The sequence below is a fragment of the Camponotus vicinus genome, unplaced genomic scaffold, assembly GCF_025532165.1.
Source record: "Camponotus vicinus isolate PSW18456_S1 unplaced genomic scaffold, iyCamVici1.0 SCAF_2, whole genome shotgun sequence".
In the NCBI taxonomy this organism is placed as follows: Eukaryota; Metazoa; Arthropoda; class Insecta; order Hymenoptera; family Formicidae; genus Camponotus; species Camponotus vicinus.
This window is the reverse complement of record NW_028141956.1, coordinates 23,389,100-23,414,321: the sequence shown is the minus strand read 5'-3', so window position 1 is coordinate 23,414,321 and position 25,222 is coordinate 23,389,100. Positions and strand designations below refer to the sequence as shown.

The following is a 25,222-nucleotide window of genomic DNA, read 5'->3' as shown; positions in this document are numbered from 1 at the left end:
TATTATTTTATATTTAAAAATATATTTAATTAAAAATTACATTTATTATTTTATACGAAACAGATAGCTATATAATCTAATTTAGAAAAAAATCAAACAGAATTAATCGTGAACCTCCAAGTTACGTTTTTTCTTTCGTACGAGATGTATCGTTATATTACATGCCCTAATCTAGAAAACAATCAAACGGAATTAATTGTGAATCTTCAAATGATTGAAAAATAATGATATATATAGGGATCATGAAAATGTTACCGACTTTTGATCAAGCTGATGCTACGTATTATCGTGAGATAGCAGCAGTAGCTTTACGATGTAAAAGGAAGGAAGGGCGAATCTAAAGGTGGGTGTACACTTTACCATCGTCAACGTTCTATTCGCGTTTACTCAAGGGGTGGTATGGATGAGAAAACAGATCAAAACGAATAATAGGAAAAAGAATAATAGGTCAAAACGAATAATAGGAGCGAAAGATAGGAGCCGAACACGATACCCGAAAATTCGCTTTTATTATTTTTATATTTGTTCGTTCGCTCAGCATGTATCCATCTTAAAAGGAGTCAACAGAGATCTTCGATTTTGGCTTGAAGAAAATCTCCGGCATGCTAGAAAAAATTATCAATTTTTTAGCTTTTTTTTATAATTATTGTTTTGTATATTAGAAAAGTGTAGAGTAAGAATAAATATATTTAAAAAAAATGTATATATAATAATTTTATATATATATATTTTTTAAATTTTTTTATCGTGTGTTAATATTGTATTTTTTAAAAATATGATAGAGAATATTAAAAAGAAAAAGTTTGTGCAATATGTTACGTTGTGGTTAACATAAATAAATGTCATTTTCATTGTGTAAATAGAAAAAGACATTTAAATGTTTTATATATTATATTATTTTTATATTATATTATATTATATTATCAAATTTTATATTATTTTTAATATAAAAATTTATATAAATATTTTTGATATAAAAAATAAATTAAAAAATATTTATTAATAAAAAATAAATTTAAAAAAATATTTATTAATTAAAAAATTTATTAATTAAAAAAACAAATAAATAATACACATAAAAAACAAATGCATGAATATGTAATAGAAAAGATAAATACTTCTTCGCACATAAGCCTTATATGAATTAAATTTCAACTTATGAGCAATTACACTTGCTACTTTTGGCACAAAAAAATATGATCAGCGTGATTCACAAATCATCAATCTTAACATCATCACCTGAAAATTGACTTAAAGACTTACCGATAATGAAACCTTGTCGATATAAGGACGGACAGGACGTAAATAATTCTCTTTCTCACCAGGATGAAAATACACAAAAGTCAGTTGCGTAATGAAGAATCGTCACAATGGCAGCGGCACGCTTTGACGCAACTATTCTCACGGTTGGACTCACTAGATGTCCGAGCTCACTGTTCGGTTTCTTTTCTCTTCTTGTCGACGCAACAGGTATTACGGTAACGTATTGTAACCAAATGTCGTTTCTCCTGAAATATGAAATTGCCGCGCGCACCAGGACATCTTCGATAAATACAAACCGCATGGAAGATACAAATTTATAGCCCCCCTTTCCTTCCTCTGAAAGCCCGACACCTGCTTCTCGAGCCGCAGGTATGAGATGATCCTCTCTTGGTCGTTTCTATTGCACGCGAATGGTGACAGAGATTCCGAAAGTCGCATCGAATCCTTTGTCGGAACTAGGATTGCACAAGATTCAAGACAGGACAATATTATAAAGTAAAAATATTATTTGAAAATTTTTGAAACTTAAATCTTGCCTTGAGTGAATCTTTTTAACAAAAACAACTTGTATTGATTTTATTAACAATTTTTATCTAATATTGAACAATTGCTTATATAAAGTAATATTTAATATTATTTTTTATAATATAATTGAGAAGATAATTATTGCTATTTATGTCATTCTTTTATATCCTAAAATGCAATATATGCAACAATCTTTTCAAAGAACGTCAAAGAACGAATATATATTATAAGATCAATAATCTTAGTCCTAGATTGCCTTAATAATTAAAAAATATTAATATAAATAAAAATATTAATTATATTAATATAATATATTAATATATTAATATTATATTTATTATATTTCTAATATGTTAATATTAATATTTATATTAATTATATTTATATTAATTATATATTTATATTAATTATAATATATTATATTAATTATATTTATATTAATATAAATATTAATAATAATTAAAAATATACTAATATAAATATTAATATAACTAATTAAAAATATTATCTTAATCTTATCTTGAATTTCAAGACAAAACAAAATAATCAAGTCTTGACATTTCATTCAATTCTTGTTGAAACGATCGTCTCGCTAAATAAAACGTAAGGTGTCGAATTTGCTCCTTCCTATCTGGGTTTTCACCAATTTGTTGTAACAGAATCCGAAAATAAAGATCAAATTTCTCGATTATTAAAGCCTGGGATCGGCTTTGTCCTTTGTCTGTAAACGATGTGTAACAAATGGACATGTATTCTGTCATGGCCTCCGTGGCAATGCTTGGTCAAGATTGCTCTGCTTCTAGTTCGGGAGATGATTAATGAGTTCGTTTTGTGATCTTTAATGTGCAGAGGTGGAGTTAGGACTATTCGTTTGCTCGTCTCGCTGTTGCAAAAATGTATGTATCACGAAGTTTTATTATATGCTTTTAATAGAGATGGCAAAGACAAATATATGATTTAGCGCTTTTAATTGTGTAACAGATTTTTCAACATATTTTCAATATAATAAACATATTTCAGACTATTGAGAGCGTATAATTATTTAAAAGTCGTAATTTCGTTATGTGTATATAAATAAAATATTATTTAAAAATTTACTTTTTCTCTCCTTAAGAATAATAAATGTAATAAAATAAAAAAATATTTATTAAAGTGCAATAATTGAACTAATAATTTTAAGCGATAGTTTAAAAAATATATATATTAAATATTTTTATTTAGATTAATATTCAAATTTTTTTAGACTTACATTCATTTTTTCAAGTATTATTCTTGCATTACTTCACATATTATTTTGATACTTATTTGTGCATTGATAGTGGATCTAATTATGTAAAAAATATAATAATTTTATTATTTAAAATATTATATCTCTGTAATCTTATTTTTCAGATATTATGTAACCACAAAATGAACCCATTTTTTGGCGATGAAGAATCGAAGAAATGCATAATCCTTTTTTGGTGAGCCAAATATTTCTTCGTTGTCAATGCAATCGACAGTTGTATCTAAAAGCTAGTGTTAAAAAACCAGGGCCGCGTTTATAAAAATTGCGCCCAGGGGCTCAAAGCAAATTACAAAAACTACATACAAAAATATACATCATTACTTGATCCGATTCACAATTTGCTGAGGATGATCCGAAAGAAGGATCGAAACGTACATTTTTAATTTTTCATTTTTTAAAGCTATGGCGCCCCTGGCGCTTTGGCGCCCTAGGGCTCCAGCCCCAAAAGCCCATAGGTAAACGCACTACTGTAAAAAACTACTTTTATTTTTTTATTTTTTCTTTCTCTCTTGCATGCGCTGCATGCGCTCTCTTGCAGTTCACTTTTTTTCCAGTAGAATCCTTTAGTCTTTCTTTTTATTGTTTTTTTCTACTGATTAATCTATCATGAGTGAATATGCAATTTTAAAAAGAAAGAATGTCGTCTAAAATAAGTTGAATATATACATTTCTGCAAAGGCAAAGGTCTTTTGAAATTCTTTAAAGATGAGCCCACTATTGTCAGATTGTTAGAGTAATGACTGAATGATAAATCCTGTCATCATCCCCTTGTCATCATCTAGAAATTCGAGAAAATATACAAAGAAAATAACTAAAAATACTGCTGGTAATGCAATAATCAGTGTAATACCAAGAATAAAATATTGTATAACTTGTTTTAAATATTTACTATTTATTATTTTAATAATTATTATTAATTCTCTTGTGTGAAAAAATAACATAGGAAAAAAATATAAAATATTTATAAAATATTTTTGAAATTAGAGAATTATAAATTATAAATTATAAATTTTTTAAATAATTTAAAATTTTTCTTTATAAATATTTATTACATTTATAAGGAAAAATTTAAAATTGTTTCTAATTTCAAAAATATTTTATAAATATAAATATTTTATATTTTTTTCTATGTTATTTTTTCAAACAAGAGAATTAATAATAATTATTAAAATACATAAATTAAAATATAACCTAATTATGTTCTTTTTCATATATTTTATCTTTTTCATTTCAATCAATTTTCAGAAAATCTTTTATGTCCGATATGCTAAACCTTTCCCTACTTCATTTTTAATTTGATAAAATCTGATTAGTAACTGATCATTTAATTATACCGCCAAACATTTGACATTTTGTCGGCGAAGTAGTCGGTCAGAAATTAATTGCCTCTCTCTATGGGACGAGCGGAAAGGCAAGGGGGAAAAGGGGGGAGCAACATATTTCTTTTCAACCGTAACCGTCTTTCGGCACTCTTTTATGAATAAGGTCGTTGGTCCGAAGGTATTGATACGATTACTATACGGTTTCGTTTTCCAGAAACCGTATATCCCAGAAAGAGCATGCTTTCCAAGAGTTCGCTACATAATTTAGAAGCGTTTATGGTTTGCTAGAAATCGGTTCGTTCGCGGAGACCGTTTTTATTAATACCATCAGAATATGGTTACACGCTTTATGATTTATTTTATTTGTTGGATATAAAAGAAACTCCACCTGCATCTTTGATTCGAAAAGATTCTAAATTAATGCGGCAATTTTTGATAATTACAAAAAGGAAGTCGCAGTTAGGTAGTTGAGGAATTCTTATATCTGTCGCAAAATAAACACGATGATTTATCGAGGCAAATCTAATACTGCAAATATATTTCGTTGTATTAGAAATTATTTTGAAGAAATGATATCATCTGAATTTTTGAAAAATAATGTTCCTAAATTTTTACAGTTATCGCAAAGATTTTTATCACAATTGATGATTGAATTACTGAAAAACTGATTTAATTGCGATCTGACAATTAACAGATAAAGGATTTTGAAAGAAAAAATTCAATATTCTTAAATTTTTTTTATATTTAGTAAAATATTAGGTACTGAAATATGGATTATAAGTCATTATTACAGGATTTTTTGATAAAGATTGGACCAATGTTTGTGAAAAATTTCGCGCTCTTTGATTCTTGTCTTTCCGTTGTGACATTCGCTGTTGATACTTAGGAAACACCCTGTATAATAAGATTTAGTTCCTTGAATTCTTTGCATGATTTATTGTATTCACTTGCTGGAAAATAAGTGCATTCATGTATGTGTTTATTTATGCAAACCTTTATTTTCTCTTTTCGTCGAATTTTTACGGAATTTCAGGATACAAAAGCATGATTGATATAGTAATTAAGCGCATCAATGTGTTATAAATGTAAATATGTAATAAATGTTGTTTTATAAATTATATTCTTTTCATTAACTTTTTATTATTGAGTTTACTATTGCATATACTATTTCAAACACTATCCTGATATATATTTTTAAAAGAGATAAGATTTTAAAAATTCACAATTCTCAAATTTCATGAAAATACATCTCGTACGTATGTATTTTTAAAATTTTGCCGCTCATTGATCTAATGAGCGTACATAGGCTGCGGTCAAGGGGACGCTGAAGATGCTTTGAAGCGTTTGATTGACCAATCAGGGTAAACGGAGTAAAGATTTCTTTAACCTGATTGGTCAATCAAACGCTTCAAAGCATCCTCAGCGTCACTTTAACCGCAGCCACATGTCTGACCTCCTTCCACATACATCCCTATCTTTGCTGGAGACTTGCCACGATCCAATCAGGGTCCATTTACTACTGTTTTCCATCAACATAGGGGATATTGTTATTTACTAGAGGGATACATCCCTATCTTTACTGGGAGTATTTCATATAAAACGCACTTTTACTGAGGTTTTTTGGGGAATTTTTTATAAAAAACTAGACTTGTTATTGGCTGCGTTCAGCAGGAAAAGCTGCTTTGCAACTGTTGTAAAATTCGTGAATCTGATTGGTATACTTTTAGATTCAGCCAAAATTAAGAGCATACACCAATCAGGCTCACGAATTTTACAACAGTTGTAAAGCAGCTTTTTCTGCTGAACGCAGCCTGCCCTATCTTTTGATATATGTATTTAGGGACTTTCAACTATAGTTTAAAGATAAATAAAATTATTTGAGGCAGAAGCCTTAAAAAAAAACTTGGAAAACAATGATCGTGATTCCGATGCTCCTATTTGAAACAAAAAAGATTCTTAATTTATATCCTGCACTATTGTTCGACCCACTTAAAAAAGAAAAAATGAAAAATTCACAAAATGGCGGCACTTTAAAAATTAATTAGCGATTTTTCTCTGTTTTTTTCTTTTTGCGACTAGAAAAATAGGAAAATAAATGAATTTTGACTTAGACGACATATGTGTTGGAGGTGCCTGCATAGATTGAACTTGATTGGATCAACAAATCTTGAGATATTGTGGTCACCGTTTTGAAAAACATAGTTTCGAGAGAAAGTTTTTCGTGCCGTTTGAATAAATATAATTATACTTACAATTAATCTTACTTACTGTTGACCCAGAACAATATAAAGGGTCTTCTTCTTGTACAAACAATTCAAATTCGACTGATTTTTCTTGTTTTTAGTCAGTCCTAGTTTTTTTTGTAGTTTCTATGGACCTATGTTTTTAAAGATAAATTCGATTTTCGACTTTACTTGGAAGTTGTACTTCTACTAATTCATTATACATTTAAAATCACTATATATTGAATACAGCTAATCTTCGTTTATATAATGATTCAAAAAAAACTTCAAAATACCTTGTTTTCAGCTAAATCTTGCTGGGAAGAAGAAAAGTTCAAAAATCTTGACAAAGAAGAGAGAGAGAGAGAGAGAGAGAGAGAGAGAGAGAGAGAACAGAGGAGCTAGATATCTTCTTTATTATCTCTTTTTGGCTTCTGACCATATATCTAGTTTATGTAATAAAAGGAACTCCATGATTGAACGAAAAATAATAGATGACAATTGCCTTGTTCAAATTTAGAAATTTTCTATTGGACGCATACTAATTTCAAACCTTGGAAGACGATTGTTAAAAAAAGGTACTGACAATCCGCCGAGCTACTGTGAATAACGAGTAAACGTCTTCGCATAATGTCTACGATGCGGACAAATGATCACCAATTGTATTCTTTAGAGTTTTTTAAAATACGTCATGCGGAGAGGAAATGACTTCAGAATACTTTAATGTTAATAACTTTTTAATAAACAATGAGCGACGGCTAAAATCTTTTGAATGTTACTCAGGCGAGTGAGCTTGACAACATATGTCAAAATCATTGAAATCGGTGAGGTCGTCCGTAAAGTGCATAATTACCAAAAATTCTAATATTTAGCAATTTATAAAAATTTATTTCTGTCTACACTGAGAAAAAAATTTTGTAAAAACATTGAAAATTTTGTTGAATAAACTAAATCCGGCGGTCACGGGCTGCCAACAGCATATACAGTCCGAATAATAAGATTACATAATTGTTTGAAATAATGAAAAGTAGTTAATTGAACTAAATATTATTTTAGATCAACTGAAATAGATATAGTGAGAACTAGAAATCTGTTTGGGCGAAGTAAATGAGTTGTTCTTCTGTGTATATGTTTCAATGTTTTGAGCGAATATATAATCCTTATGACAATATATCCATTAAAAACAGAATAATTTTTCGTCAAATTAGCTAACTACTAAATTTTTATTTTAATGTCATTTCTCAAAAACTTGATCGATTTAATGTTCTCTGTATATAGATACATATATGATGGAATTAAAAAAAAATTAACCGTTTGCTGTTAATTACATGGAGCTCTGGAGCTCCTTGCAAAAGCTATAGGAAATGCGGCTATAATATCGCTCTTTAATCGATGCCGTGATTCGTAGGACCTGTGTCGCGGCCTTATATTACTGTCTTAGATGAATGTCACTTTCGGGTTAGGCGTTTGCCTTTTCGCCATCTAGAGGCGAGGCGTGAAGCTCGTGGAAGCATATGAATATTATCGTATTTAATTCAATTAATTTTGGTCTTGAAATGATACAACAATGTCGAGAAAATTCAATACAATAATTGATTCAATTAACTAAATGTATAAATTGTATTTAATTGTTTTATGATTTCTCTCAAATCATTATTTCGTTACATCAAGTTCAGACTATTAGTTGTAATATATCTTGTATCTAACTGAAGATTTAGTTCATCGTAACATGCGAACAAGATTAATAAAATGGAATATTTGATTGTTTCAAACCATCAAAATTGTTTTTCCAAATTTTTTAGTTTAACAATATGTGCAGTTACTCAGATTTTGATTCAGTTCATTCAACATATCTTTTCAGTTCCAGTAACACATAATGGTGTTCATGCAACTATACCCATTCAACTAATTGATTCAAATGTCTCAATCACTTATTTTGTTAATTAAAACACATTTTTTGTTATTTAGACAATTTTAGCATTGAATTAACAAAATAGAAGTCAACTAAAGTTATTTATTTAATTCAACAATCCTTTTTCTCAGTGTAGAAGATTACATGTATTATTCCATCGTTGATTTAATATCCTATTTTCTTCTTGAATATAATCAAAGACAATTAGTATCAGCTGCTATCCATGAGTCTCAGAAATCTCGAGGAAGATTTTGTTAAAAATATCAAGAATGTCAAAAAATAATTTATTTATCTTTTATTTATCTACAAGAACATATGTTTATCTAAGGTGACACATTTTTGGAAAAGATTTTTTTTTGCTTTTTCTCGTACATAAAATGATCAATAAGATATTTCACTGATATAATACTGTTAAAGCTAACCGGAAAACAATTATCTGCTTCCGCTGTATGAGCAATATACTGTTTCGATATCATATGCAGACTAAAGTTATAAATAACGTTTATAAACATAATACGTAATCTTTTTTAATTATCCTTCCTTGTTACTAGTCGCAGCGGAAAATATTGTAATCTCTGACATATAAAAACCTGCGCACTTTTAATTATGTATTTATTATAAATATGCAATTTAATATTGAGAAAATAATCTGAAGATTGTAATCGACAAATCGGGAAATTACACGGGAACTATTATTAATTAAATAAACAAATAATACACACACACAATTACATATATATATATATATATATATATATTGTATTATTTATTTATTTAATAATTAATAATTATATGTATATAAACAATTATTAATTATTAAACAATGACTAACAATAATTATATGTATATAAACAATTATTAATTATTAAACAATGATACGATTTTTTCTGTTAGATATCCGGGCAAGAAGTCCTTTCCATCTAAAATAAAAAAAACTGCGAATCGAATTGCTTATTATATTTTTTAATTTGTTGACGAAAGTGTATAAACAAACAGTTTCATTTTTCAACTTATGAGATAATCGTCCCTGACGTATCAGATGTAGGCTGAAAGAGATTAACTTCTCAAACTGGAGATTTAAATCGCTCGTCCATGAAAACATAACCAAGGTTTAACTCCTGACGCATAAAAAGCACACGCAAATATATATATGCGACCCGAGAGAGTAGAATAAAGAGCGACCATCGTGTAATTACGTTGACGTACAAGTCTCGCGCGATGGCATTCGCATCTTTAAACGGAGCGACATTGGACGTGCAGGACTGCTAATTAAACCCAAAAGCCTCATCCGTTAATTAAATCCGAACGATTAAGCTTATTCTGGCCTGCCATTTCTCTTCTCTCTTCCCATCGCCGTCTTTACCGATAATTATTATTTACCGAAATGGTCGCCCTTCGAATCTTGAGCGAGGTTTCCACAGCCTATCGCTATTTAAATTCAATATATACGCAAAATTTATCATTTTCCAGAAGAAAAGTTAGATTTTTCAGAAAAAAAGAACTCAAATTTTTGAAATTTTTTTACGAAAAATGGAAGCAAGTTTTAATTTTTTTTTGCTTCAAGATTTTGACTGACTTTTTAAAGATACTATTGTGAGATATGAAAGATAGATAAAGATAAAGATGTCTCAATTTTTTTCAAGCTATGTGTTTTATATTCTATTTTGAAATTTGATTTATGAGAAAAAGAATGCAAGCGTGGAAAATTTAAATGTATTGAAAAAGCGAGGGAACCATTGTTTCTCCTTCCACCTTAGGAAGAGAGCACCTTTCAAAGTTAAACGTGCGTCTCGACTGGTAGCTCTTTCTTTGCTCGTCGAAATACAATAGAGACAAGACGCGGTCAGCAGTCGGTTACAGCGGTATAGCAAGAATTCGGACAGTCTTTCGCTTATATTTATAACTGAAGATGTGTAAAATATAATAAAAAATACTTTCGATTACAGTTTCGATACTTGATGCAACTTTTGATAGTGTTACAAGAAAATACTGAGATAAAGTTTCTCGCAGTAAACTGTTCAGAAAAAGTCCTTCCGAGTGAATCCAGGTTTTCGAGTGACTTCGATTCTATTACAACAGTGACTGCATCGCACAACGGTGATAAAACAGACAAAAAGGTAAGTGATGGCACGCGTTTGTACCCCATTTGCGTATCATGAGGCTAACCCCTCGCTTTATCGGATCAAGATCCAGATACACAAATTTCATGTTGTAAGAATCGTATGTTCAAATCTTTTTCGTAATGATTTGTGATCGATTTTGTATTTTCATGAAAGTTTTAGTTAATAATTAGAAATAAGTTATTATTTATTATTATTTATTATTATTTATTTTCGCATTAAAATTAGTAATAAATTAAATTCCGTAATAATAAGAAGTTGTCGTGTGTGCTTGATAATGTGATTCTTCTCGCACGTGTACGTGAGATCGGTTCATACAGTCAGGGTCGTCTTAACCGCGTGTGCGAAGTGTGCATTGCACACGGGCGGCAAATTTTGCATGGACTTACAAATAAAATTGAGTGATCCTTCACTCAAAGAGTGTGATATTGATGCGATAGAACTTGATATGGAAATCGAAAATGTTTCAGTTTTCTTTGAAAATGAACTTAATGCTTTCGATGTATTGCAATTTATGTTAAAAAATGAATTAACCACAACATTTCCAAATTTAACAATATCTTTAAGAATTTTACTGACCCTATTTGTAACAGTAGCTGTAGGAGAAAAATCTTTTTCTAAGCTCAAACTAATAAAAAGTTATCTGAGATCTTCAATGTGCTAAGAAAAACTCAATTCTTTAGCTATTTTAAGTATAGAGAATGAAATATTTGAAAGCTTAAATATAAAAGACATTATTCAAGAATTTGCTACTAAAAAGTCAGAAAGGTAAATATTGATTTCAATAATTAAATTGATAAGGTAAATTATGTTTGTTTTTTTCGCTTTTTTGTAGTAATAGTCATATACCTATATATACAGGGTGGACCATTTTAACCTTTAATGGAGAATAACTCGAAAACCAAGCCCGGGAGAGAAAAATATTTCAGACAAAAGTTGTTTGGTTTCGAGGGGGCCATAAGATCATTGGTATCATTGGTTTGACCTTGAAGAGTTATTTGAAGGTCACATAAAGATCACCTTCAATTTGTTAAATGGAACCTACTATTTGTCATTGCATATTCTTGTAGCTTATCTTGAGAACTTTCCAAAACACTATAATTAAGTACCTTTTCGTTAGGTACTTTTTGAGTTATGAGGCTTGAAATAATTTCTTAATTTTATATAAACCGTAAAATATCTTGTAAAATATTCATTTTTCGATTATCTTACCTTAATACTTTTACGTACAAAATAATGAGAAGAATCAACTGGTGTAAAGAAAACACATAGTTGTTTTGAAGAAAAAATATGTAATTTGCAATTAACAATTCCATCGAAAAATGAATATTTTACAAGATATTTTACGGTTTATGTAAAATTAAGAAATTATTTCAAGCCTCATAATTTAAAAAGTACTTAACGAAAAGGTACTTAATAGTGTTTTGGAAAGCTTTCGAGATAAGCTACAAGAATATGCAATGACAAATAGTAGGTTCCATTTAAGAAATTGAAGGTGACCTTCATGTGACCTTCAAATAACTCTTCAAGGTCAAACTAATGATACCATCTTATGGCCCCCTCGAAACCAAACAACTTTTGTCTGAAACATTTTTCTTTCCCGGGCTTGGTTTTCGAGTTATTCTCCATTAAAAGTTAAAATGGTCCACCCTGTATATATATAATACATAGATATGTTATGATTTTTTCATTATTTATTTTATTTACCTATTTGAATAAATGCTTACAGTTCTATAAAATTGCTGTTTATTGACTCTGTAGAAATAAGTCTTTCCTGCCTTGTTCAATCCAATATAAAATCCAATAAAAGAGGAGGCAATTGTTTGCTGGCATACGGGCGGCATTAATGCTAAAGACGGCTCTGCATAGTGAAGAGAAAAAGTGGAATTTCTTAGTGTATATGTGAGTGTAAAATGTATTTTTCCTTCACATGAATAATAATTAAACTAAAATTAAAGACTTTAAAACGATGCTCTTTATGAACGGATTTTAAAACTCCAAATAAATTATTTTCTTCAATTTATAATTTGAAATATGAAAGTGTAATACTTATGCAATATGATTTAATGCAACATGATTTAAGGAAGAAAAAAGTAAAACATAAATAAATAAGCATATTTTAAAATTGTGATAACGAAATAATAAAAAAAATTAAATTAAAATTAAAATTAAATTTTTTAGATAATTTACAATCGAGTTTTATTTAATATAAAAATTGAAGTTCGCGGAATTAGTTTTTTATTAATTTCTCAGCAGAGATGGGCAAAATTTTCCTAGAATAATAGATAAATGAATAATAGAAAGACCATAATTTATTTATAATTGAGAAATTCTAAAATTATTCGATTAAATGATTATTTAGATATACATTTTTTAATTTAAATAATTATTTTATAATGTTCTTATTATCTTTTATTTGTAATAATAATATTATGAAGAAGATTATACTATCAAATATTATATTATCAAATATTACAATAATCGAATATTTATACGAATATTATTTGTGTTTTCACATGTTTCAGAAATGCGTATAAAAATTAAAATAAGACACTCTATATATGTATAATAAAATTAACAGTTATAAAACACAAAAATATATATATAACAATAGATATAAATAATAATAGATATATAACACAAATGGCAGATATTAAAGTAACAAATAATGCAAATAACGAATATTAAATAATGTGAATAACGAGAATGTGCAAAATTGAATAATATACGTAACGAATAGTACAAATAAGTGATAAAATTTTATTCAAATAATGAACTATTAAAATGTTTTTGTATAATATCTATCTCTGACTTCCGGTAATAATCCGCTTGCATAATTTCTTTAAATCTCATCTTTTAAATCTTCTTAATCTCAAATATTTAATACCTTTTGATGAGATGAATAATTAATATTAATAAATATTAGATTTAGCTGTCCATGTTTTTAATTTTTTTTAAATTTTATTTGTTTTAGAATTATCAGAAGACATTCAGTTTATCAATACCTGTAATATTAATGATATTAATATTAATGACTTTAAAACTGTGATCGCTATTTCTAAAGAAAAACGATAACACGGTATATAATAAAATATTTTCAATAGTGAAAATTAATATTCAACTTTTTTAATCTCGACTACTCGGTGGATGTTCTATATTTTCAACTACGCACCAAGGTGAGTAAGAAGCTCGATATTAAATATTCGATATTTTTTGTTCTGTTATTTGTTACATGATTTAATTTAAACTATTAATAATACTATTAATAATTTAAATATACACTATTAATAATATACTATTAATAATTTAAATATACACTCGTCAACAAAATTATCGCATGGGTAATTTCATGTCAAATTTTCAAATAAATATAACTGCGTCAAAAATGGTCGTAATTAAAAAATTTTTTTTTCATTTTCAAGTTTAAAGCCTCTATTTTAAAAATCATTTGTTTTTTTTTAAATTTAGAATTTAACCTCTCCCCTCTCGTCATCTTCTTAAAAGTAAGGACATGTTTCGTCTGCAAAAAATTGCATAATTTGAGGCATTCCATGAGGTGGAATAAATTTTTTTCGCAAATTTCATGATAATCAACGTAAAATATGGACTTTCATGTGTGAATTAAAAAAAAAATGAAGTTTGTACGATTTTTTCGCGGAGTTATGACACATCAAAATTACCTATACATTTTTGTTCATTTACCGCTAACATTAGCATTACCTGATGCGCACCACGAGTGTGTGTGTGTGTGTGTGTGTGTGTTTTGGAGGACGGAAATGTGGAAATGATCACAGAGCTAAATCAAATATGGAATGAAATTCCTCAGGCAATAATTAGAGCCTGCAACAATATGCATGAGCGTCTGCAAGAGATTATCCGAAGACAAGGTGGCAATACATCCGACCAGCTACCTCCTCGCAGAGCCGGCTGGAGGTTTTGCGGGGCCTCGGGAAAAAGTTATTAGTAGGGCCCCAAAATATTTGCAAAAAAGAATTTTTTATCGAAAAATCATATAATTTTATTAAACATAATTTATACAAACATTAAATACATATAGTTATATGCTCGACAAAGAATCACAGAAAACAAAAAAATTATATTATTTTTAATTATTGCTTATTTGCTAAGGCTTTTATAAAAAATAAAAATAGATATCATATACTCAACAAAGAATCACATAAAATAAAAAAATTATTTTATTTTTAATTATTGCTTATTTCCTACAACTTTTTGTATTGCCAATTGTTCTATTATATCGTCAAAATTAATTTGCTTTGCTAATTTTTGTTTTATAAATAACATGGCGAGTCCCTCTAATCTTTTTTGACTCATACTCGACCTCAAATAATTTTTTATTAATTTTAATTTCGAGAAACTACGTTCCGCAGAAGCAACAGATACAGGAGTCGTTAGCATAATTCTTAATGTTACATATATATTATGATATTTCCTATATCAATACATCTCTGAAACATTAAAAATTCTATTATCAAATTTTCCTAAAAATTTGAAAGTGCGGGGCCCCTCTGAGCGCAGAGCCTCGGTCTGAGGCCCAAAAAACCGACGTCTGAGCCGGCCCTGCCTCCTCGTAGTGCGCATCAGGTAATGCTAATGTTGGTAGTAAATGAACAAAAATGTATAGATAATTTTGATGTGACGTAACTCCGCGAAAAAAAAAATCGTACAAACTTTATTTTTTTTTAATTCACACATAAAAATTCATATTTTACGATGGTTATCATGACATTTGCGAACAAAATTTATTCCACTTCGTGGAATGCATCAAATTATGCAATTTTGTGGAGACGAAACACGTCCTTTTTTTTAAGGAGATGACGAAAAGGGGGAGGGGGGAGTAAATCCTAAATCTGATAAATGGTTTTTAAAATAGAGGCTTTAAGCTTAGGAATGAAAAAAGAATTTCAAATACAACCATTTTTGACGAGTTATACTTATTTGAAGTTATGCGAAAATTTGACGTGAAATTACCTATGCGATAATTTTGTTGACGAGTGTATATTCGTTACTGTACAAAAAATCCTTTTATAATATTTAATTTATCTCTTCTGATGTTTCTCCTACGATTATAACTGTCTGCTCTTTCATCCACAGATATTTAATAAAATATATCCAAAAGCCACGCAGTCAAACAAATTCGAGGGGCCATTCACGCATCTTAGTTTAATGTCAACGATGAATTTACCGTCACTCCAGCTGCATCTCGCGTTGATGAAATCAAAGCATCCATCTCTATCAATAAAATCAGAAAAATCGATAAACTTTTGCGATATCAAGTCAGACGACAGTTCCAATCATTCAGAGTATGCAACACATCTGAGTTCTCGAGTACCAGCCATAAACCAACCTATCAAATCCAAGAGCGAAAACAAGAATGAATACTTTGACCATGAATTGAACACAGATATCAATGTTGATGACAATATGGCAATATTGCATCCTAAACGCATATACAATTCAACGTTAAGTAATTGTCACTTTGAAACGACTAATTCTAATCCTGCCAATTATAATTATATAAATAAAGTCTCACAATCTAATACATTATCGACATTGCAAAGCAACCAAACTTCTGAAACAGGACTTTCATTTTCTTATGATTCATCTCTGTCGAGAAACTCAGAAAGAGCGACAAACTTTTACGATATCAAGTCAGACAACAGCTCCAATCATTCAAAGTATGCAACATATCTGAGTTCTCCAGTATCAGCCATAAACCAACCTATCGAATCCAGGAGCGAAAACAGGAATGAATACTTTGACCGTGAGTTGAACACGGATATCAATATTGATGACAATATGGCAATATTGGATCCTAAACACATATACGATTCAACGTTAAGTAATTGTCACTTTGAAACGACTAATTCTAATCCTGCCAATTATAATTATATAAATAAAGTCTCACAATCTAATACATTATCGACATTGCAAAGCAACCAAACTTCTGAAACAGGACTTTCATTTTCTTATGATTCATCTCTGTCGAGAAACTCAGAAAGAGCGACAAACTTTTACGATATCAAGTCAGACAACAGCTCCAATCATTCAGAGTATGCAACATCTCTGAGTTCTCCAGTACCAGCCATAAACCAACCTATCGAATCCAGGAGCGAAAACAAGAATGAATACTTTGATCGTGAGTTGAACACAGATATCAATGTTGATGACAATATGGCAATATTGCATCCTAAACACATATACAATTCAACGTTAAATAATTGTCACTTTGAAACGACTAATTCTAATCCTGCCAATTATAATTATATAAATAAAGTCTCACAATTTAATACGTCATCGACATGGGAAAGCAATCAAACTTTTGATACAGGACATTCATTTTCTTATGATTCATCTCTGCCGAGAAGCTCAGAAACAGGGACAAACTTTTATGATATCAAGTCAGACAACAGCTCCAATCATTCAGAGTATATAAGACATTTTAATTCTCCAGTTGTAAACCAACCTATCAAATCTGAAAGAGAAAACGAGCACGGATGCTTTGACCATAGATTGAACACAGATATTTATAATAATTGGATACGTGAAACCATGAATCAAACAAATCAAGATAGTGAAATATTACAGGCGAGTAGAATGTCTAGTATTTTAAAGGCAACACAAAATTATCATATTGCATCTAAGCTAGACTCTAATTATTCGAATTTGCCGAGTTTATCAAAGAAAACAACAAACTCTTACGAGGCTATGTCAGAAGGCGATTTCGCTCATGACCTTACAGGACCTATGGAGATTCCACAACCTGTTCAAACTATTAGTCCACACAAGCCTATTGGATCCAAGATAGGAGACAATACTTATCACTTCCTTGGCGAGACATCGAAAATGGATATCGATTCCACATTACCTTGTTTAGACAGTTACACCAATACCAAACACCAATACACGTGTTCACTGTGTCAAAAGAGATTCAATAAGACATCGCATTTGAAGGTGCATTGGAGGAAACATTCCGGCGAACGACCGTACCATTGCACATGGCAAAACTGTAACAAGAACTTCACACGAAGTGATGAATTGAAGCGTCACGAACGCACGCATACCGGCGAAAGAAATCATTCTTGCTCTAAATGTGAAAAGAAGTTTACAAGAAGCGATCATCTCAAAAAGCACATTAAGACGCATAGGCATCACGAGATGGAGGAGATGGAAGTAGATATGAACGAAGGATATGATGTAACTAAAAATCCTTTTACGCACTTCTAGTTCGTTTTTTGTTGAATTTTTTAATAAAAATATTATGAATGATTTTTTGTTGTATTATTATTTTTTTAGAACGAATAATATACAGGATGTCCCAGACCATCCGTACACCCCTTTTAAAATGAAAATAAATGGCTTTTATCAAAAATCGCGAACAATTTTTGAGTAAATCGAGTACGCTCCATCAAATGGTGATATTTTCAACTTTTGATTCCGACCGGAAATACGCCATCCGGATCGGAAGTTGAATTTTTTTAGGGGAACATGGTACTTTTTATTACAGATTCGAATTGTACGTGAAAAAATAAGAAACTTTTGTATCAAACGTTTTTTCTAAAAGTGCCTCTGTCAATCTTAAAATTGACCTTGAAAGTAACTGTGATGAAATTTCAAGGTCAATTTTAAGATTGACAGAGGCACTTTTAGAAAAAACGTTTGATACAAAAGTTTCTTATTTTTTCACGTACAATTCGAATCTGTAATAAAAAGTACCATGTTCCCCTAAAAAAATTCAACTTCCGATCCGGATGGCGTATTTCCGATTGGAATCAAAAGTTGAAAATATCACCATTTGATAGAGCGTATCCGATTTACTTAAAAATTGTTCGCGATTTTTGATAAAAGCCATTTATTTTCATTTTAAAAGGGGTATACGGGTGGTCTGGGACACCCTATATATATGTATATAATATTTTCTGGATAAAATAATTTTGCTAGTTAATATATTAATTTTTCTAGTCAATATTAATTTTTTGCTAATCAATATATTTTACCTCTCAATGTAGTTTACTCTTTTCGTTTTTATTGTTATTTTCGTTTCTTATAAAGTAAATTAATACAAATGGAGATTAAGTACCATTAAAAATCGGAAATAAATACAGAAAAAATTATGCATATTGCATAAATAAGTGTATTAAGTAAAAAATTAGATTAAAAAAAATTAATTCTTTACAGCGTTTATGATATTTTAAATATATATAAACGCGCACTACAGAGTTTATTCAATTCTATTGTAAGATTTATAAGATGTATGACATAGCAGTATGTAAGAAAAAAAATTCACAGATATTATTGACAGTACACCGTTGTCAAATATTACATTAGAGCAATATTGATTCTTTAAAATAGCATATTCCAAATTAAATTATTAAAGAAGAACTAAAGGACTCAACTACTTCAAAAGTTAATAAATCTAAAGATTTTGATATTCATGAGTTTGACATCGTGCAAAGTATTTTTAGCCTTTTAAAATATAAAATTAATTTGTGTGTGTATATATGAGTTAAAATAAAAGATTTTTGTCCTGTAGAATGTAATTTAATCTCAAAATCATAAACATATTATCTTATATCGAATAAAAAATTTTATAAACAATAACAAATAAGTGTTAACAATCTGTGTGATAATAAAATATTAAAGTATTAAAATTCAGTTAAAATATTTAAAGTATTTTATAGTGACTACGATTTTAACTAACACAAATTCATGAAAATAAAAATTTTAATTTTATAGAGAAAGTTTTCACTTTATTCAAAAATTAATTATTAATTCATATATTTCAAGAAGCTAAAAATGCTTTTGCATAAATTCATGGATCTCGAAATGTATTTATTAATATTGATTTTAATAATAAGGAAATGTATTTATTAATATTGATTTTAATAATAAGGAAGGCTTATTTAAGACCAGGAAAAGTGCAGGTGGTATTGGGTGATATATAAATCTATAATTAAAAAAAAGAAAACAAATTCTAGCAATACAAACGTTTCGGTCCCTTTCGGACTCTCCTCAGTGTGACAATAATAAATTAATAGAACATATAAAAGAAATACAAAAATAAATAGATGGAACGCTTAGTGAAATTTAGAAATATATGGAGATAGTATATCTGTAAATATGTCTATCGACATTGAAAATATTTTTTTATTAAATATCTAAATCTTATACGCATTGCAACGATGCGATATTAAAACGGTACGTATAATGATATCTGTGATAACCAGAAATCTCTTGAATATTATAATGTGTTTGACGTTGAGTTTAAAAGATATTTAAAATTTAAAGAATTTGTTTTTTCTTATAAACTGCAATTAAAAAAATATATAAATTATCAAAGGATAATAATTGTTGACGATTTATATTCTATTTGGTTATGCAATTATTAATCTGTTTACATAATTTTATCCAACTATAAAATTTTCACGATAGAGAAATCCAATATATTTATAAATAGTAATATAAATCCAATATTTATAATTAAATTTAACTAAATTATTTTCAATACTTCAGATAATTTTGAAATACAACAGCAAATTGTCATCAATCAATGTTTAGAATTTTAAAAAAAATTAGATGTCATGGATTTGGAAACTATATATAATTTATTAATAGATTATCATTTTAATACATGTTTGATAAAATATATTTTCTACTCTGTTTCAGACATATTCAAGAATGAAATGTACTGAAAACACGGAGAAGTGGATCATATATCTCAACTACAGCAAACATAAGAAACATATGTTTATCAATTCGCAATTTGTTGAGATACCAGGAAAAGAAAGAAGCGATCAGACATACTTATCAGATTTGTTATTTGAGAATTATACAGGGTGGACCATTTTAACCTTTAATGGAGAATAACTCGAAAACCAAGCCCGGGAGAGAAAAATGTTTCAGACAAAAGTTGTTTAGTTTCGAGGGGGCCATAAGATGGTATCATTGGTTTGACCTTGAAGAGTTATTTGAAGGTCACATGAAGGTCACCTTCAATTTCTTAAATGGAACCTACTATTTGTCATTACATATTCTTGTAGCTTATCTCGAGAGCTTTCCAAAACATTATAATTAAGTACCTTTTCGTTAAGTACTTTTTGAATTATGAGGCTTGAAATAATTTCTTAATTTTACATAAACCGTAAAATATCGTGTAAAATATTCATTTTTCGATTATCTTACCTTAATACTTTTACGTACAAAATAATGAGAGGAATCAACTGGTGTAAAGAAAACACATAGTTGTTTTGAAGAAAAAATATGTAATTTGCAATTAACAATTCCATATTTTTTCTTAAAAACAACTATGTGTTTTCTTTACACCAATTGATTCCTCTCATTATTTTGTATATAAAAGTATTAAGGTAAGAAATCGAAAATGAATATTTTACAAGATATAATCGAAAAATGAATATTTTACAAGATATTTTACGGTTTATGTAAAATTAAGAAATTATTTCAAGCCTCATAACTCAAAAAGTACTTAACGAAAAGATACTTAATTATAGTGTTTTGGAAAGCTCTCGAGATAAGCTACAAGAATATGCAATGACAAATAGTAGGTTCCATTTAAGAAATTGAAAGTGACCTTCATGTGACCTTCAAAGTCAAACTAATGATACCATCTTATGGCCCCCTCGAAACCAAACAACTTTTGTCTGAAACATTTTTCTCTCCCGGGCTTGGTTTTCGAGTTATTCTCCATTAAAAGTTAAAATGGTCCACCCTGTATAATAAAAAAAAATATTTATTTCATAAGAGTTCTCTCTTACACGCGTAGTTTACTTAGCCCTTCGATCATTCTGACATCTTTTCATTTTGCACGCCCTAAATTTGAAAAGAGACTATTTCCAATGATCTCGTAGGCTTGATATTACGGAGCGAGAAAGAGGGGTCGTACCGTAAAAAATTCATATAATAACGAATCGCTCTCGCATCGTATATCGGATTCCCTCTTGACATCTTCCTGTCATTCGACACGCCGCCGGCCCTTCGTCTCGCCCAAGCAAAGGGATCAACCGAAAAGGTAAGCGCCCTAGAAACATCTTTTCGTCTGGCAGGTGTTTCGATTGCGATCGCAGATAGAAAAGCGTTTCGCGTGGCGAGGTATTAAAATCTCTGGCGACTTCCCGTCTCCCAAAATGAAACGAAAATACACAAGAAGATATTAGGATTATCCTCCTACATATTTCCCCTCCATAATAAATTCTTTCCGAAATACACTGAAACTTTGAAGCTCTGGTTGTAACCAGACTGAGGCTGTCTTCACTCCCATCAAGTTAAAGGTCGTAAAAGTTATCGTTTCACACGAAACTTGAACGAATATGTCTTTTCTACGTCGTCGAAGTGATTTAGTGCGTGGAAAGGATGCAATATCCTCTTTCGAGGATATTATTGAGTAGATATTATATTGAAGGGTTCTATTTATTTCTTCCTCAATTCTTTTATCCGATTTCAGATGTGATAATCTCTCTTTCACATACATGTGTTGCACACGTAGATTATCACGACTATATTAGAGAGATTTTCTTTGGCAAGATATTCTCGGTGGTTTGCCATCGCATTCTAAGAGAGGAGCGAGCGTATATAATTTTTCGGTTCCGCCGGGAATCGAACCCGAAACCTTCGATTTTGTAGACTAGTGCACTGTCTACTGTGCCACGCTTCGTTCACATTAATTATTTCAGAGATAATTTTTATAATATATTTATAATATATTTCAGAGATAATTCTTGTAATTTTTAATAAATTTTAATAAAATTTTTTAAAAAAATTTTCATCGATGGAAAAATAATTTAAAATTCTCCCCCCATCTTGAGGAAAATCGTAAGCAAGGGCAACGTTCCTACGAGTTTTGTTTGCCCAGGGTGACAATGAGATTTAAAATTCTCCCCCCATCTTGAGGAAAATCGTAAGCAAGGGCAACGTTCCTACGAGTTTTGTTTGCCCAGGGTGACAATGAGATCGTGTGACAGCATTGCACATTCTTCTTCGACCTGCTGTCGGTAGATGGAGGCACGATGAATGGAAGAGGTTGACGTAGCGCTATTAAGGGGGCGGCGCGCCGTGCAGCCCCCTTGGCCCCTCGACCTGATCGAGGATTCATGGCTGGCACCAGGAGGAAGAGGTGCGCACAGGCGGACAGAGGTAGAAGGCAGTGACGGTGGCGGTCGCGGTAGCGGAGACAGAGACAGAGAGAACAAGAGAGACATCGCCGAGGACGAACGAGGTGGACGAGGAGAGGAGGGGGCGGGAGGGGGCGCGGGGGCGAAGGGTAGCAGCGGCGGAGAGTCGCGGGGTAGAGAGGAGATACGAAAATGGAGTAAGGGAGAAAAAAAAGAGCTACCCGGCTGCCGGGCAAATTATAGGGAAAACCGGGGGTGGGACGGAGAGGGGGAGGCAGCCCCGTAGTGGAGCTCGAAGGAGAACGACGACGAGGTGGAGAAGAAGAGAGAATGGAGGGGCCGGAAAGGGAGGAGGGGTGGCGCCACGGCAATTCCGGACTCGCGTTCAACGTTCCCTGCGGAGTTAGCGAGGATACCCGCGCGAGAAACCAGCGCGCGAGCGGATTCAAAGAGGGCCCTGTCGCGCGAGTGGCGAGACTCTTCTTTTCCCCTCGGTCGTCTTCCGCGCCGCGGACGTAATTGACGAAAGTGACGAGGAACGGAGACGAGGAGAGAGGAATAGAGAGCGAGAGGGAGAGAGGGAGAGAGAGAGAGGGATAGGGGGAGAGACGCGGAGAGCGAGAAAGACAGAAGGAGGGGGTAGACACACAAGTACAGTACACGCACCTCTCTCTTACGTGTTACGTGCGGTCAGTGCGAGAGGCTGCGACGTGCCGCGAGCATGCGTCTGCGACGAACGGCCCTTAAGGCTGCGAACGAGCAGCACGCCGACTCGCCTTCGTCGCGGTTGTCGCCATCATCATCATCAACATCGTCCTCGTCGCCGTCGCCGCCGTCGCCGCCTTAATCGCTCGCGCATCGCCTTAATCCGCGAATGCTCCCCTTAACTAGGGAACGCCAGGTAGCATTTCAGCCACGGAGAAACAGTCCTTTCGTGATTGATGCGTTGAAAAAGAAAGGATACCCTTGTCGCCTGTCGCGATATAGTGTCCGTGAAAATTGACGTTGGCGCTTGTCACCTTCGGCATCAGCGCATCCCAGTGGACATGAAGCCCTATGAGAAGGGGTGTCGCGTGTCGACCCCGACAAGCGGGTCGCGGGTACTACTTGTGCTACTAGTATCTCACGAGTGTCATTCACCCAGTGCGCTTATCTCGATGAATACAGCCGAATATTGCTCGAGAAGAGGCTGTCCCGCGACGTAACGTTGCCGTAGCGTAGCTGCGTTTCTTTCATAATCGAAAGATCATTTATACTCTTGAGAGGAGATCCGTCTCGGAGCGAGTCCAAACTCCGATCGTCGAGATCACTCGAGAGATGGAGTCGTGATCGAGACGGCACGTCCGTTCGGCACCAAAGAGATCCACGAGGGGGCCACTCGGGGATCTAGTCCTCCAAGTCCTTGGCGTGTGAATTGGCGCGTTTTCAGGATCGCTCGAGCGATTCCTGACGCGGGACCGGCTCCGGCGAGTCCGGGATTATTCGTCCGCATCGCAGCGTTTTAGGCGAATCGCCAAACTGGACGCGGAGGTCAGCGGTGGCGGCGGTGGCCGCAGGGGTGTCAGCCCGACACCCCTCAGCAATATAAACGTGAGTGTCTCAGTCTCGTTCTGATCGTATTATGACATCGGGAATCTCTTCCCAATCTCTCTCCATCGGTTCTCTAACTCCTTTGCTCTAATTTCATTTACAGAATAATAATGTTCTGCTTTTATATATTTTTATAATTACATTTCCGTAAGATGTCCTTTAATTTGGGTTCCATGTTTCGTATTAATTTGGGCTCCATGTTTCGTATTATATATGCGTTTTTGACGACGTTTTAAAATAACATTCCGCTTTTACGAGAATTTAGTCATTTACATGCATAACGTAATCTTAAGTTAACGACAAGTCCACGGGATATCGCGTTTCCTCGTGATTTTACGAGAACCTCGCCATCGCCTTTATAGCCGTTTTAATATCCAGGAGAAATTCCGCGTTTAATTTCATCGCGACACAATATTATGAGAATTTAAGAAGCGTCTTAAAATGGGACTTGATCTCTTTGATATATTTTTCGCCTAACTGAACGAAATAATTTGACGAAAACACTTTTATTGCGATGTGAGCTTCATGAGGCTTGAAATAAAATCTTCGCCGCCGCCTTTCATTGTTTCCTCACTTTGTGGGAATCCCCAGCAATGATCTGAATCCCGTTACGACTTCCTAAGATTGTTTTCCAACCTGATTTCCTCTCTCAAGTGAGAATTCGTCATTCATGAGGTGGAATATCCCCGAATCGCAAATTGACAGTCGCCACCTCCGTTTCCGTCCAATTTAGCAACTCTCATGTACTACACTGATTGCGTTAAATGATTTTCGAAGGTATGATAGATAGGTCGATGCACTCCCACCGCACGAGCATAATTGGTGGCCCTCTTGCAT

General features: G+C 31.8%; 1 protein-coding gene and 1 long non-coding RNA gene across 2 annotated transcripts in view; one reads left to right on the top strand and one right to left on the bottom strand.

Moving 5' to 3' along the window:
• Positions 1-84: 84 nt before the first annotated feature.
• LOC145967254 (uncharacterized) overlaps positions 85-25,222 on the bottom strand; it is a 79,495-nt gene continuing 54,357 nt past the window's right edge. Inside the window, exons 3-4 of the long non-coding RNA XR_014437323.1 lie at positions 1,264-1,718; positions 85-605 (exon numbers count right to left, since the gene is read on the bottom strand). This is a non-coding gene — a long non-coding RNA (uncharacterized LOC145967254). The remainder of the gene's footprint in view (positions 606-1,263; positions 1,719-25,222) is intronic.
• Positions 15,769-20,537, top strand: LOC145966300 (uncharacterized). Its single transcript, XM_083090300.1, has 2 exons — positions 15,769-17,867; positions 20,337-20,537. The coding sequence occupies exons 1-2, from the start codon at positions 15,837-15,839 to the stop codon at positions 20,535-20,537; spliced, it is 2,232 nt and encodes a 743-aa protein (XP_082946426.1). The 5' UTR covers positions 15,769-15,836.

What these genes read in the sequence shown, in the direction of transcription:
- LOC145966300 (XM_083090300.1), top strand. Translation starts at nt 15,837, where the DNA reads ATGTCAACGATGAATTTACCGTCACTCCAGCTGCATCTCGCGTTGATG. An exon ending in ATATGAACGAAGGATATGAT is followed by an intron (nt 17,868 to 20,336) that starts GTAACTAAAAAT and finishes ACTCTGTTTCAG; the next exon opens with ACATATTCAAGAATGAAATG.